This window comes from Octodon degus, unplaced genomic scaffold, assembly GCF_000260255.1.
Source record: "Octodon degus isolate 3935 unplaced genomic scaffold, OctDeg1.0 scaffold00045, whole genome shotgun sequence".
NCBI lineage: Eukaryota > Metazoa > Chordata > Mammalia > Rodentia > Octodontidae > Octodon > Octodon degus.
The window spans coordinates 3298219-3312371 of record NW_004524621.1 but is presented as its reverse complement, the minus strand read 5'-3'; the positions used below and the strand labels follow the sequence as shown (position 1 = coordinate 3312371).

The following is a 14153-nucleotide window of genomic DNA, read 5'->3' as shown; positions in this document are numbered from 1 at the left end:
TGGCATGTGGTGCTGGGGGATTGAACCGCGGTCCCTGTGCTTTGCTAAGCTTGTTCTAAGTAGGTGCTTTAGACCACTGAGCCATCTCTCCAGCCCCTGGCCTTTGCTTCTTGCAGTGTGTTTCCCTGCCTCAGGTGCTTCCGATGAGCTGTTGCTGCTCACTTTTCTTCAGCTGTGTCCTTTCAGTCTGTCATCATGAGTTCTAGCCTCAGAAAACACCTAGGATTCTGTGTGGTGCTGTGGGATGGGGAGTGGGAAGACAAGTTTTACTTTGGGCCAGGAGAATGAGATGTTCTGTGTAGCATCTGTTTATCTGTTACATTTTTCAACTTTTTGCTTTAGATTTGAAATGTTGAATTTATTTAAGAAAAAGCACTTATTTAAAAAAAAAAAAAACAAAAAACTTGACCTATTTTTCTCCTAATGTTGGAAAAGATTTATTAATACCTAAGGAAATGTAATGAAATTTAGCTCTGAGCAGTATGTTATTTGAAGCTGGACATGGTGGCATAAGCCTATAATCCTGCACTCAGGAGGCCGAGGCAAGAGGATCATTGTGCGTTCAAGACCAGCCTGAGCTACAGAGTGAGCTCAAGACCAGCTTGAACTGCATAGGGAGACCTTTGATTTCATTTTTTTCATAAGTGATTATGGGATATTAAGATGGACCAAGCATGGTGTCTCACGCCTGTAATCCCACTACTTGGGAGGCTGAGCCAGGAGACTTGCTATGAGTTTAAGGCTATCCTGGGCTACATAGTGAGTTCAAAGCCTACATAGTGACAGTAGCACTTTTTTTCTTTTTTTCAGTTTAAGGTCTGTTTCCAGTAATATGTATGATATTAAACTATTTTGGACCTTTTTGATAAGTACTTTTGTTTAATTGGCTGAAGAAATCACCAAATGAGCTGTGAGATTTTGAAAGACTTTTCTTCCTTTTATAGGAACTGCATTACCCTGTCTCTCTGTTGCACACACACCTACCCTAAGCCCAATCCAGGTTATTGGTGGTCTACCAGGCAAGCCCTAAACCTTTTGAATAGCTATGGGGGCCAAGAATATAGCTTAGTGGCCCAGTGCCTGCCTGGCAAGGGCAAGGTCCTGAGCTCAATTCCTGGCACCCTCAAAAAACTTGGGCCACACTGTCTCCCCCACCCCCCCGTACTGAGACTGTAAATGAGTCCAGGCGTGGCAGCACATGCCTATAAGCCCAATGCTGGGGAGGCTTAAAACAGGAGGATCACTAAGAGTCCAAGCTGCATAGTGAGACCTTGTACCAAATACATAAAAAAATAAAATAAAAATAAAAACTTGAAAAGCACCAAATAGTTTGGTGATTTTAGGAATTCAGTAAATTGTATGACTTAAGTATTTACTATAAAATATCTGTTACAGTTTATCTTTTTTTTTTTTTTTTTTTTTGCAGAACCAGGGATTGAACTCAGACCCTTGCGCTTGCCAGGGAAGCACTTATTCTACTGAGCCATCTCCTCGGCCTCAGTTTATCTTGAATTTGGTGAAGTAGTTTTAAAAAGTTATTATCAATGAAACCATCAGTATAAAAACTGGAGGAAATGTGTTCCTTCTAGTTTCTTTTTGTTTTTTAGAGAGGGTCTTGCTAGGTAGGCTTTGAACTCAAGATTATCATCCTGCCTTGGCCTCCCAAGTGCTAGGCTGCTGTTGGTTATTTAAAAAAAACTTTCGGGGTTGGGGAGATGGCTCAGTAGAATAAGCACTTCCCTGGTAAGTGCAAGGGTCTGAGTTCAATCCCCGGTTCCACAAAAATAAATAAATAAATCAAATAATAATAATTAAAAAAAAACTTTCCATCTTTAAAATTTTCAGCTACTTCTGGGTGTGGTGGCATATACCTGTAATCCCAGCACTCAGGAGGCTGAGACAGGAGGATTGTTACGAGTTCAAGATCAGCCTGGGCTACAAAGTAAGCTCACAGCCAACCTGAACTGTATAGCAAGACCCTGGCTCAAAAACATAAAACAAAAATTTCAGCTACAAAGGAAAGCATTGCCACTTCTCACTATCAGCCCACCCAAGTGGCTTGGCCTTCACTTGGGAAGTTTTCCTGGAACTGGGCTTAGGGTTCTTACTTTGATGTCATTAAATAATGCATTGGTATGCAATGCAGTGTCCATAAGATGTCTAATGGTTTAAAGTTGTTTTATGAAGTATTGCAAATAATGTTCCTCTTTATGCCATTTCCCAGATGTAGAGGAACCAAAGGAGAGGGGCAAGCTACTAACCACCCACCCTGCAGCTGTGGTGCCCCCCAGCTCTCCTCCACCAGCTTCTTCCTCAGCAGCTGGGAGCAGAGGCGGGGTGGTAGCTGGTGCTCAGCCCAGTGGCCGCAAGCTGCTCACGAAGGAAGGGCTCCCAAAAGCACTGGCAAGAAAGACTTTGGTAGCGTTTCCTGACAAGGCTCCAGCTCCATTCAGAGTGCAGGGTGAGGGCGCAGCAGCTCATCAGGATGCCCCCAAGGTGACAGATGATTCATCCACATCCTCATCCTCATCTTCCTCCTCATCCAGCTCCTCAGACTCTGAGTCTGATGAGGAAAGTGGCATCCCAGAAGCTGGTCCCCAAGTGGGGAGCAAAGGCCAGGGAAGATCTCCAAGCCCAGAGGCCATCCAGCCCTCTGAGAACAGAACCCCTAGAGTCCCAGCATCTGCAAAAGAAAAGAATGAGGTACAGAAACCACACACAGATGTTACCTACCCAGAAAGGGCCTCTCAGCCGAAGAAGAAAAGAAGCCCCACCAAGCCTTTAGAGGGCAGAGGAGAGGTCACAACAGAACGTACAATGCCCAGATCCCAAGCCAAGGGAGAGGTTTTGAAGCAGAGTATGAAGGAAGAGCAGTCACAGAAAACTCACAGGCCGAATGAACTGGCAAAAGGGAGCTGGAAGCCCCTGGGAGTGGAAGGAATCTCACCTGACTCTGCAGAGGCCAAGCTGTCCACGTGGCCAGGAGATGGTTCATCCCCCATGCTGGGGACCCAGGAGGCTACATGCCCTGGTCCCCAAGGTCCAGAGCCTGGCGGAAAGCTGGCTTCTCCCTGGGTCCAAGAAAAAATGGTTGGGAAACAGATAGGAGGAGAACACTCAGAGGCCCAGAAGGAGATCGTGGAAAATCAGGGGACCACAAGAAGCTGGAGTCCAGTCCCTGTACAGGAGGAAGAGGTGCAGCCAGCAGGCCTGAAGCCCAAGGAGGATGCAGCCCCACCCCTCCAGGCCCTGGGTGACACACAGGGTACATCTTGCCTTGGTTCCACTCCTCCTGTCCTGGGGTGGCAGCTAGATCCTAAGAACCTTTGAATTTCTGTGTACATAGAAGGAAGCATAGCCATAACCAGGCTGTGCACTGGAAATGTCTTCTAAGGCTGTCCCAGCTGAATAGGGTATACTTGCTATGACAGGACACATCTACCTGCAAAACCCTAAAACATTCTCAGCTTTCTTTTGGAATGAAAGCTTCTGCCCTTGATCATGCACTTCACCGCTCTTAACCAGTATATTCTCAGGTGTTTTTGTTTGTTTTGGTTTTTTGGGACAGGGTCTCGCTATGTAGTTCAAGCTAATCTAAAACTCACTGTGTAGCCCAGGTTGGCCTTGAACGCAAAGCGATCCTCCTGCTTCAGCCTCCTGAGTGCTGGGGTTAAGGCATGTGCCAGCATGCCGGGCTTAGTATCATTTTTGGAACCTGGCAGTTTAACATCACCACTCTGCAATGCACCACCTTAGCTGCCCATGCCTTTTTTTTTTTTTTTTTTTTGCGGAACCAGGGATTGAACTCAGGCCATTGTGCTTGCCAGGGAAGCACTTATTCCACTGAGCCATCTCCCTGGCCTGCCCATGCTTTTTCAGAGGAGGGGAAGGGGGAAGTCCCTGTTTAGCTACAAGAGGCAAAGCCCAGCCCAGAAGGGTGACACTTGGGTGACCCCTTGTAGCATCTTTGTCAAGGAGAGAAAGTCCATGGGGGGTGCTGACGCAGTGAGTGCCTCACAGAGGTAGCCAACATTTCTTTACCTGGAAGACAGTGGGCAGCTGTATTTTTCAAGAGTGATGTCCTCAACTGGCCTTTTAAGGAAACTGAATTCCTATCCTGATACATTTTCTCAAGTGCTCTAGATAGGTCACAGCAAAACATAAATGGGAAGTCTTTAATTTTAGAATTTGTAGCTCCTCCATATCTCTTTACAATATATCCTCACTAACAAAGCCTCCTCCCTGTGCCTGCTCTTCATTCTTTTGTTTGTCCTTTTTAGAAATGAAGCCTTGCTCTATCCTAGGCTGGGGCCTCCTGCTTCCACGTCCTAAGTGCTGGGAGATGGGGTCTGCCACTACACCTGGCTTCTTTGTTCTTTCTAAAGCCTCCCCCCGCCCCCCCAACCAGGGATTGAACTCAGACCCTTGCGCTTGCCAGGCAAGCACTTATTCTACTGAGCCATCTCCCCGGGCCCCTAAAGCCTCTTTTTGCCCTAATTTGTATTATCTGATGCAGGGTTGTTACCAGTTACGTGATATCAACAGAATTTATGTGCTTGCTTCTCTTGCCATTTGCTCCTTCTTTCATTAATATGCAAAACTGCCAGACTCCTCCGGACCTGTCCTTCATGCTGCCGTTTTCTGCCCTTCTCTCAAGTGAACAGGCCTGCCAGAACCCTCAGAATAGAAATACAGGTCTTGAGACTTGGATCGCAGGCCTTTCTGAAGAAACAAATGCTCACAGCTGGGGAGGAGCTGAGCGTAAGCAGGGTCCTGGGTTCCATCTCAGTACCACAAAAGAAAGCAACCACCCTGCTTTTTTTTTTCAAGCGCTGGTTTTGCCTTAGAAGGCTTGTGAAGACCCAAGCCCATCTGCCTCGGTTCCCACCTTTCCTGTGCCAGCTGTGGGTACACAGCCCACTCTGAAGGTGCCCTTACCACGTTGAGGTGTTGAGCTTGATAGGGTTGGCAAGAGGTTTTCAGGTTTCTGTTTAACATGGCGAAAGAATAAAAACAGCTTTTAGTGTTGATCCGGAGGGTGGGAATGTGCTGAAGTTGTTTCTGTGAAGGATCAGTAGACAATGAGACAGCTCGTAGGACCCATGTTCAAGAGTTTGGGGTCATAGGGACCTGACCAGCCTGCACCTCGCATGCTTTCCTTGCAGCCTCTGTCATCAGGTGGCACACACCACACAGCAGTGTTCCTTTGGCTTGTACCCACACTTGCTTTAAATCTACCAAGGGCTTGGGTATATGGCTTTTAATTTTTTTGCATTGAAAGAAAAACTAAATATCTTTGTCTATGAATCTGAAGGTAGCAACGTTTTTTCAAAAATTTTAAAAAAAAAAAAAAAAGTTCAACCAAAACCATACATGTCATTTCTAGTTCCCCTTAACTGTTGTTACCACAGTCAGGGATTTGTCTACTTCTCTTGTGTTGGAGACTTAAGAGGCATGCTTGGCTCCTGCTTTTAAAAATGCTCTTCTGTACATGGCTTATTTCTGGCATAGACACGTCAGCAGTCCTTCTACCTGTGAATCTCTCTGTGGCCTGAAAGACCTTCCATGACAGGTCTAAGTATTTTTAAACTGTCCAGGATGGGATGTGAGGATGTTCGTGTTTCATTACCAGAACGCAGTAGAACTTCAGGGTCCGCCTCCAGTAGGAGCTGTGTAACCTCCAGACCTCTCAGGGCCAGAGTTAGGGCCAGGAGAACATTCCGCAGAGTCCCAGATAGCTTTGTTGTAGGTGGTCATGTAGTAACTTCATCTAAGGCCATAGGTTTAGAGTAGCTTTTCAGCTAATGCCTTTGTTTAGCTCTGGCAGCGATGGCGACCTTCCTGGGCTTTCCTTCCTAGTTAGGTGGGCTGGAGGTAGCAGGTAGGGTTTGGGGACTGTTGGGACAGGGCTGGGTGTGCATAGGTCTGAAAAAGCTCTCTGTTCTCCCCTCTGCAGAGTCTGCCCCGGCCCCCATTCCCACTGAGCCATTTGATAATACCACTTACAAGAACCTGCAGCACCACGACTACAGCACATACACCTTCCTGGACCTGAACCTGGACCTCTCGAAGTTCAGGCTGCCGCAGCCCTCATCTGGACGGGAGTCCCCACGGCACTAAACTTCCTCAGCTTCTCTCCACCCTGTTCCTGCTTGCAAACTGCTCCAAGCTGGGTGTGGTGACGCACTCTTATAATCCCAATACTCGGGAGGCTGAGGCAGGAGGATCACCCTGAGTTCCAGGTCAACGTAGTAATTTCAAGACCAGATTGAACTATATAATGTGACCTTGTCTCGAACCAAAAAAAAATAAAATAACATTACTCCAGAGTCAGTGTCCAACCTGTGTCATTGGCTTCCCTCACACTCTTCTGGCAAGTGGTACATTCATAACTCTGCTGAGCCCTTGTTCATACATAGTGTACACTGAGGACACCTGTGTGTACAAGAATCCACCTTTGATCAAGGTGGCCGGCAGGGTGAGTCCTTGACTCTAGTGCTGTGTGAAGAGCTCTAGTGGGGGCAGTCTTCCATGGCACAGTGAGAACAGATGACTGTTTTGTACCTTGCGGGACTGCTGTGTCCTCGGGGCTTGGGCTGGCCTGTGGCTGGCCAAGGAGCTCACCCCCGGCAGGAACCTGGCCATGCTCACAGGGCCATGGGTGCACCTGTGTCACCCAGAGCCTTGGTAGCCATCACCTGTGAGGAGCGGTATGGGCAAGGACTAAGAGACATGTCCCTGTCACCAGGCGCAGCGAGCCAGGGCCTGGAGTCTGCCCCATGTTTTGCTTTGTTTTCCTTCACAACTTTGGGGCTTCTCCAGGTTTCTTTCCTTTACATTCTGGTCTTTGGCCTCCATTCTGCCCCCAGCCAACTCAATACAGCACATTAGTGAGTTTGGATTTGATTTTCTATAGTCCTACATTTCTAAGGCTTAGCCTGAGAATACCAGATGAAAAATAATGCAGTGATAGCCTCAATTCAGTAACCACCCAAGAGGCTTAGCAGCTCAGCAAGACCCTTCTAATCACATCTTTTAGTATGAAAGCAATTTAGTGTGAAACCACATTACCAAAAATGAAGTGGAGTAGAGGTTACGAAAAGCTACACTGGCCATGGGTCTACAACGCTGCCCACCTCTCCCGGCAGCAGCAGTGGGTGGATGTGACATGTGCTGCAGGTGGTGCACATCCAGCACAGCTGATCACAATTCCTTTGCTTTCCATAGCTGGCTTCTGATACCTGGGGAGTCCTCATGGCAGCTGCAGGATTGAGACGAGTAGGAATCGATTTGTACAGGTTAGGCTAGGCCTGGTGGCACACACCTGTAATCCCACTACTCAGTAGGAGGCAGGAGGATCGTTGCAAGTTTTAGACCATCCTGGGCTGCAAAGTAAGCTCATTACCAACCTGAGGTGCATAGTGAGACCCTGTCTTAAAAAGAAAGGAAAAAAAAAAAAAATATATATATATATATATATATATATATTCACACAGGGTTTAGAGATGAGGCCTGAGACCTGAACTCTTCCTCAGAATGAACGGGCCTAGGCCTCCAGATGTTGGCTTGCTCTCCTGTGCCTTGTAAAGGCTGAGAGATAGGAAGCTCTGCCAGGCCCTGCTGCATCTCCTATGCCTCCTGGGTGCCATCTGCTGGCTGGTGACCTTGGTGTCTGGGATCTGTTTATTGTAAAGAGTGCAACCAGATGCAGCTGTGTGACCATAATTACCTTGTGTTTTGTTTCATTTCCTTAAGATGGATTTCTGAAACTGATGCAGCAAATCACAGTATGAATATTGGCATTGCTTTTGTCCTAGGTTTTTAAACCAGTGTGCCACACATAACAGTAGGTCATTGTTTTACCTCCTTGTATCATTTTTCTGTCACCTGAACCTGGGCATTTTTAGGCATTGGCCCTCATCCCTAATACCAATCTTGGACAAGAGCAGGTTGTTGCTGCAGCCTGTGCCTCAGATGGGATCCCCCCGATGTGTCCAGGTGGCTAGAAAATAAGTGGGCAGGCAGCCTTTCAAATTCTTCAGCGAGCATGGACTCTGTGTTTTTTGTTTTGTTTGCTTGTTTGTTTTTGAGACAGGGTCTTGCTGTGTAGTTGAGACAGGCCTGGAATCCACTGTGTAGCCCAAGCTCGCCTCAGATTCACAGTGATCCTCCTGCCTCAGCCCCAAAGTGCTGGGATTAGAGATGTATGCCACATGCCTGGAAGCTTTGTGTTCACTGATGTGTGGTCTTCATCTATCTCCTTTTCCAAAGCTAGACAAGAGTGCAATCCCAGTGCCTCCAAGGAGTCCAGCACAGGGCAGCAAGTGTGCGAGATGCATTTGTGCTGCAGAGCCTGCACCTACCCCCAACTGAAGTGAGTGAGGAAGAGATGGTGCTGGAGTGATGAGGCCTGACAGAGCAGGGGCACTGTCTGCTCCAGGCTGCATAGGAAGTGTTCAGCCCTGCAACCCCTGAGCACTCTTCTCTCTTCATACCCCTTTCAAAGCATGAGAGCATCCTCAGCCTGCATAAAGGGAGCACATGTGCGGCTTGTGTGAGGCTGGAGTTTGGGTCAGAAGAGCTGCCTGGGCATGCGGGGTAGGCACTGCGCCTGCGCCTGCAGTTAGCAGCCCTCCCTCCTGGGCTCCCCACCCTTGCTGCTCTCATTTTTATTCCACAAAGGCTCAGAAAGTCTGGAAGAGGCCCTTCTATCAAATGCCTTCTATCTGTTAGATACTATGGCCAAGGGTTTAAAGGTGATCAGGGCACTTACAGAATGGGAACATAATTTGCCAGCTACTCCTCAGACCAAGGATTAGTGTCTAGAATATATAAAACTTTCAAAAATTAGACTGGGCATGGTGGCACGTGCCTGTAATCACAGCAATTGGAAGGCTGAAAACAGGAGGATCACTATGAGTCTGATCTACGTAGTGAGACCCTGTCGACCCAATAGTTAAAAAAAAAACTTTCAAAAATTTAGATCCTCCCATGGTAAAAAGGCTAGTGAAAACATGGGCAAAATGAACAGAGACTTTTCAGAAGAACTAATGTCTGTATTCTGTCTCAAAAAACAAAAACACAGATGAATGGATACAGAATGGTCTACAGTGGAGCTCCACTCTGCCCTGAAAATAAACTCGAGTCCTTTGTGGGAAAATGAGTGCACCTGGGACCATAATGTTGTGTGAAATAAATCAGACTCATAAGCTTAAATATCACATGGTTTCTTTTATCTGAGAAACCCAAAGTACAAATGAAAAGCAAAATAAAAGATAAGAGAAAGTAGGAAGCTCAATCTTTTGCAAAAGGGAAGAGGACCAAGAGATGGAGAAAGGAGAAGGGATGGAAAGGGAACATAAACAGGATTAAGATGTGTTATGCACACACAGCAGCTTCCCACAATACATGTAAACATGGACTACAAACATTGACTCATAAAAATTAAAATTTAAGGCTGGGGAGATAGCTCAGCGGTGTAAGTACCTGCCTATCAAGCACAAGGACACAGGTTTTGATCCCCGGTATTGCATACCATACTGGCCCCAGAACCCTGTGCATGCCGTGCTGGCCACAAAAACTGGGTGTGGTGGTGCACACCTGTATCTCAGCACTGGAGAGGCTGAGACAGGAGGATCACTATGAGTCTGAGCTGTGTAGCAAGACCCTGTAGCCCCCACTCCAAAAAAAAAAAAAATTTAAACTTAAAAAACAAAGATAGTTATAGGATAGTACACCTGGTTAAGTATGTGTCCCAGAGGGGAGGTCCAGGAAAGCCACAATACAGCAACCAGCAAGATGACAGGAGTCCAAACTGGGAAAGGCAAACTGTGGCGAGATGAGCCTGAAGCTAGGACGGTGCAGGGGCCTCAGGAGCCCTGCGCAGTGGCCCTCCCAGCCTGTGGTGTGCAAAGCCACTCAGATACCAGTGCTGAAGCCAAAGGAAGGGGGTGAAGGGCTCTAAATGTGGCAGGGCAGCATAATTTAAGAGGCACTGAGGTTGAGGCAAGGCCATGAGAACTTGGCTACGACGGTGGAGTGTCTGTGTTGGTTTTTACGGCCCTGGTTATTGAACCCAAAGCCTTGACACAAGTTGCATCCCAAGCCTCTTTTCTTTTTTCTTTTTTTTTATTTTCTTCTGTATTTTAGGGACTGGTTACAGGGTGTTCAGGGGCTCACTACTAAATCAGACTCATAGTAATTCTTCTGTTTACAGCCACCCAAGTGCTGGGATTACAGGCACGCGCTATCACACCCAGTCTCAATCACCATCTCAGCAAGCCCTGGGGGTGGGGCCGGCACAGCAGGCCTGGGGATCGAACCCCCAGCCCCTGCACCTACATGCAGGTGCTTTAATCTGCTGAGCAATTTGGCCTGCTCTCCAAGTCTCTTTAAAAAAAAAAAAAATTATATTTTGAGACAGGTGGTCACTAAGTCATCCAGGATAGGCCTGAATTTGCAGACCTGCTGCCTTAACCTTACACACAGCTGGAATTGCAGGTGTGCACCACCACACACAGCTGTTCCTTGGTTGTTTGAAAGATGGCACAGCAGAGCTGAAAAGAGAATGGAAAATAATGCTTGAAGTCAGCCATGGGCACGGGGAGGGGGCGAGGACCCGACACTGTGGCTCTGCCCTCTCTTTCATGGTGAAAATAACTCTAACAGCTCTCTCGTCACAGAGATGGGATGGGAAAGGAGAAGTTTGAGCCCAAGTAGAGCAGCACCGCACTGTGCCCCAAGGAGCAGGTGTAGAGGTACCGGCTCAGGCTGCCTGCCAGGGCCTGGAGCCAATTGTGGCCACAGCCCAAACAAAAGGCCAGTCCAGCCTGTGATGTTCCTGCCTCCCTGCCCTGCAGATAGTGGACAGCATCAGCCTCTTCTGCATGTTCATCTGGTTGGTGATCCTCCTGCCTCAGCTTCCTGAGTGCACTACCATGCCCAGCTCCAGAGCTCATCTGATAAGTCCCTTTTATCTTGCTGCTGCCCACATTAATAATAACCATAACTCTCAGGTTGTTCTTTTATGTGCTCTTGAAGTCATTTGCTGTAACTCTGCATGTGGAGCTAACTTTCTTAGGGTAGATCTCCAAACATGATTCTTTATTTCCTTTTTACCTGCTGGGATTTCTTTTCCCTAATCTTTTCTTGTTTGGTACAGGGTCTTGCTACGTAGCTTGGACTCATAGTGATCTTCCTGTCTGAGCCCCTCATCACTGGGATTACAGGTGTGCACCACCACACCTAGTTTCAATGGCCAGCACAGTGTGCCCGGGGTTCCAGGGCTGGCATGGTATGTGGTACTGGGAATCAAATCCGGGTCCTTGTGCTTGCCAGGTAGACATTTAGACCACTTGAACTAGCTCCCCAGTCGGCTGTGGCACTTCTTTGGAAGTAGAATTCAGACAGCAGTGAAGAAAGCAGTGGCATAGAGGCAGCCATGGACATGTGCAGAGCTCAGTGTCCCCGTTGCTGGAGTGAGCCAGGGGTCAGAAAACAGTAGCTCAGTGATTTTCCTGCCTCCTGAAACCTATTTCTTAACCTTAGAGAAATTCATTACAAATTCAAGTATCACTTGAAAAAATTTATCTGAGGTGTAGGGATACTTTTACTTCCATGACTTCTTGATTAAATGTAATAGTTTAATATTTAATCCTTTAACAACTAACTAATTGGTTATATGTATGTAAATACGCATTTTTCAGCCCTGGGAATTGAACCCAGGGCCTTAAAGAAAGCTGGGAAGGTTTTCGACACTGAGCTATTCCCCTACTTCCATTTATGTATTTGTTTGTTTTTTGGTGTTTATGTTTTGTTGTTTTTTTTTTTTTGAGAAAGTATCTCAAAAAAATCTCAGGATTTCAAGATCTCAGGATCTCAGGATCAGGTAGTTAAGGCTGGCCTTGAACTCACTAAGTTGCACAGGTTGGACTAAAACTTGTGATCCTTTGCTTCAGCCTACCAATCCCAGAACTGCAGAGGCTGAGGCAGGAAGATCAAGGTGAGTTGGAGGCCAGCCTGGGCTACATAGTGAGACTCTGTCTCATTTTAAAAAAATAAATAAATAAAGGAAGGGGCCAGGGATATAGCTTAATGGCACAATGTCTGCCTGGCAAGCATGAGGTCATGAGTTTAATTCCCAGTACAAAAAAAGAAAGAAAGCAAGCCAGAAAGCAAGCAAGCAGGGTCAACCCTCTGAGGGCTGAAGCCCCACCTTTCCAGCTCCACCCTTCCTAGTCTCTTTTTCCTCCTTTCTTTTTTTTTATTCTTTCTAGAACTGTCTTTGAAATTGGCAAATCCTAAGCCATGAGAGCCCAGGTTAAGGAGCACACTTCACAGCCACACTAGCCAAGCCTGGGCTATCATTATTTCCTTCTGCAAGGCTTCAAGGTAAATTCTACTGCCAAGCTGTGCCCTTAACCCAGGGGGTTATTTTTATTTATTTTCCTTTGTGATACTCAGGTTGGATCTAGGAAACTCCACTACTGGCTATTTCTCAGCCTTTTCTTTTAAATATTTTCTTGAGACAAGGTTTCAGCCTTTCCCCCTGAGACATGGGTTCAGTCTTCAAGCCAAGGTTGTCTTGGAATATGCAATCCTCTCAGCCTCCACAATATCCAAGATTACATCCAGCCCAGTTGTTCTGTTTAAATATAGAACTTAACGTATATTATCTTTAGGTCCGAGCCAGCCAGGGGAAGCCAAACAAACATGCCGGCTTTCCTAGAACTGCAGAACATTGCTGCTGCCGAAACCAAGGAGATGTTCTAGAAAGAACGCCGTGGTACCGTGGGGGAAAAAAAAAAAAAAATCACTCCACCAACTCGACTGGCACAACCCAGGGTGTGGCCCAGAGCACAGCAGGTGCTCAGGGCCCCCAAGGCCCTAGGTCCATCCCCAGCACAGAAGACGAAACCAAGGGAACAAAAGAAAAAGCACAAAGTAAGATCTTTTCAGGGATAGGATTATTAAACTATGGCATTCACAGAAAAAGAAAGGAAGGAAGGAAGGAAGGAAGGAAGGAAGGAAGGAAGGAAGGAAGGAAGGAAGGATCGTCTGGTGGCTGCCCCTCCTGCCTTCGCCTGCTACTGCAGCCTGGAAAGCTCCTGATGATCTCACCAGATGCACAGTTGTACACTAAGGTCTCAAGCAGCAGGAAGTACACTCCTGAGCTCATGGTTTATTTATATCAGCATCTTGTGATGGTCCCTGTAGTGTAAATCTTTCAGTTATTTGATCTAAAGTGCATAATTCTTTTTCCATGCTTTTAGCTTTCTGAGAGTCTCACTTCTTTTTCCCCTTGCAGAGAATGCTATATTTTATTATTGCTATTGTTAAAGATTTGACAATAGAATAGGAGATTTCATGTGGTGCTCCTATAACATTCAGAGGTTTAAATTTTCTAATTTATTATAGGGTTAGCCTGTCTTTAGAAAAACTACAATGAAAAGGGGGGTGTTGGCAGTGCTGCTGTGGAGGCATTTGCTTAATCTATAATGCACAAGCTCGAGTAACAGGGAGTTTTCATTCATCATAAATTTGCAAATGACTCACAGATGCATGGCCCTCACAGCTGTTCCCGCCTGACCCATGGCTCTGACTCAGAGAGGAATTTTGTGCCAAAGAGTCCTGGCAGCAGTTCCACTTCTCATGATATCTCCAACCAGGGAGTTCTTGTCAGCAGGGTGATGGTGACAAACCAATGAAGGGCCAGGTCTGGTTGGCTGGTGGGGAAGGAGCCTGCGCCAGGCCTCACCTGAGGGCCAATTTCTGATCCACTTTCATGGACAAGATATATGGGCCTCAGAATTCCTACCAGTGTTTACTTGAGTGGGTTTCTGCTTACAAAGTGGTCATTCTTTTTTCCTTTTATGTTTTTTTTTGTTTCCCCAGGACAAATCCGCTGGCTTTGAAGAAAGCTGGAACACAGAACTACAGTTCGAAACACCGGGCCTCCAGTTGGCTGTGCACTAGGCCTCTCCCAGCTACTATAGCAAGTGTGAGTTTGGGAACCTCCTGGCCTGCAGGGCGCCCTTTTCCAGGAGGACATGTGACTTCGGGGCTGGGTCCTGGTTCCAAAGGCCTGGAGCTGAAAGCTGAGGTTCAGGTATGGCTCAGTGATAAAGGGTGTGCTCAGCCTGCACAAGGCCTGA

The 14153-nt window shown here is 46.9% G+C and overlaps 1 protein-coding gene across 2 annotated transcripts in view; it reads left to right on the top strand.

The window, feature by feature from the left end:
- Window positions 1–6329, top strand: part of Ndufv3 (NADH:ubiquinone oxidoreductase subunit V3) — an 11787-nt gene extending 5458 nt beyond the window's left edge. The window contains exons 3-4 of one of the 2 annotated variants that reach the window (XM_023716067.1): window positions 2225–3265; window positions 5957–6329. In XM_023716067.1, the coding sequence (XP_023571835.1) occupies window positions 2225–3265; window positions 5957–6120 (1205 nt within the window). In that variant the 3' untranslated portion in view covers window positions 6121–6329. The remainder of the gene's footprint in view (window positions 1–2224; window positions 3266–5956) is intronic. The other variant, XM_004631783.2, reaches the window with a different exon arrangement.
- The last annotated feature ends 7824 nt before the right edge of the window (window positions 6330–14153 follow it).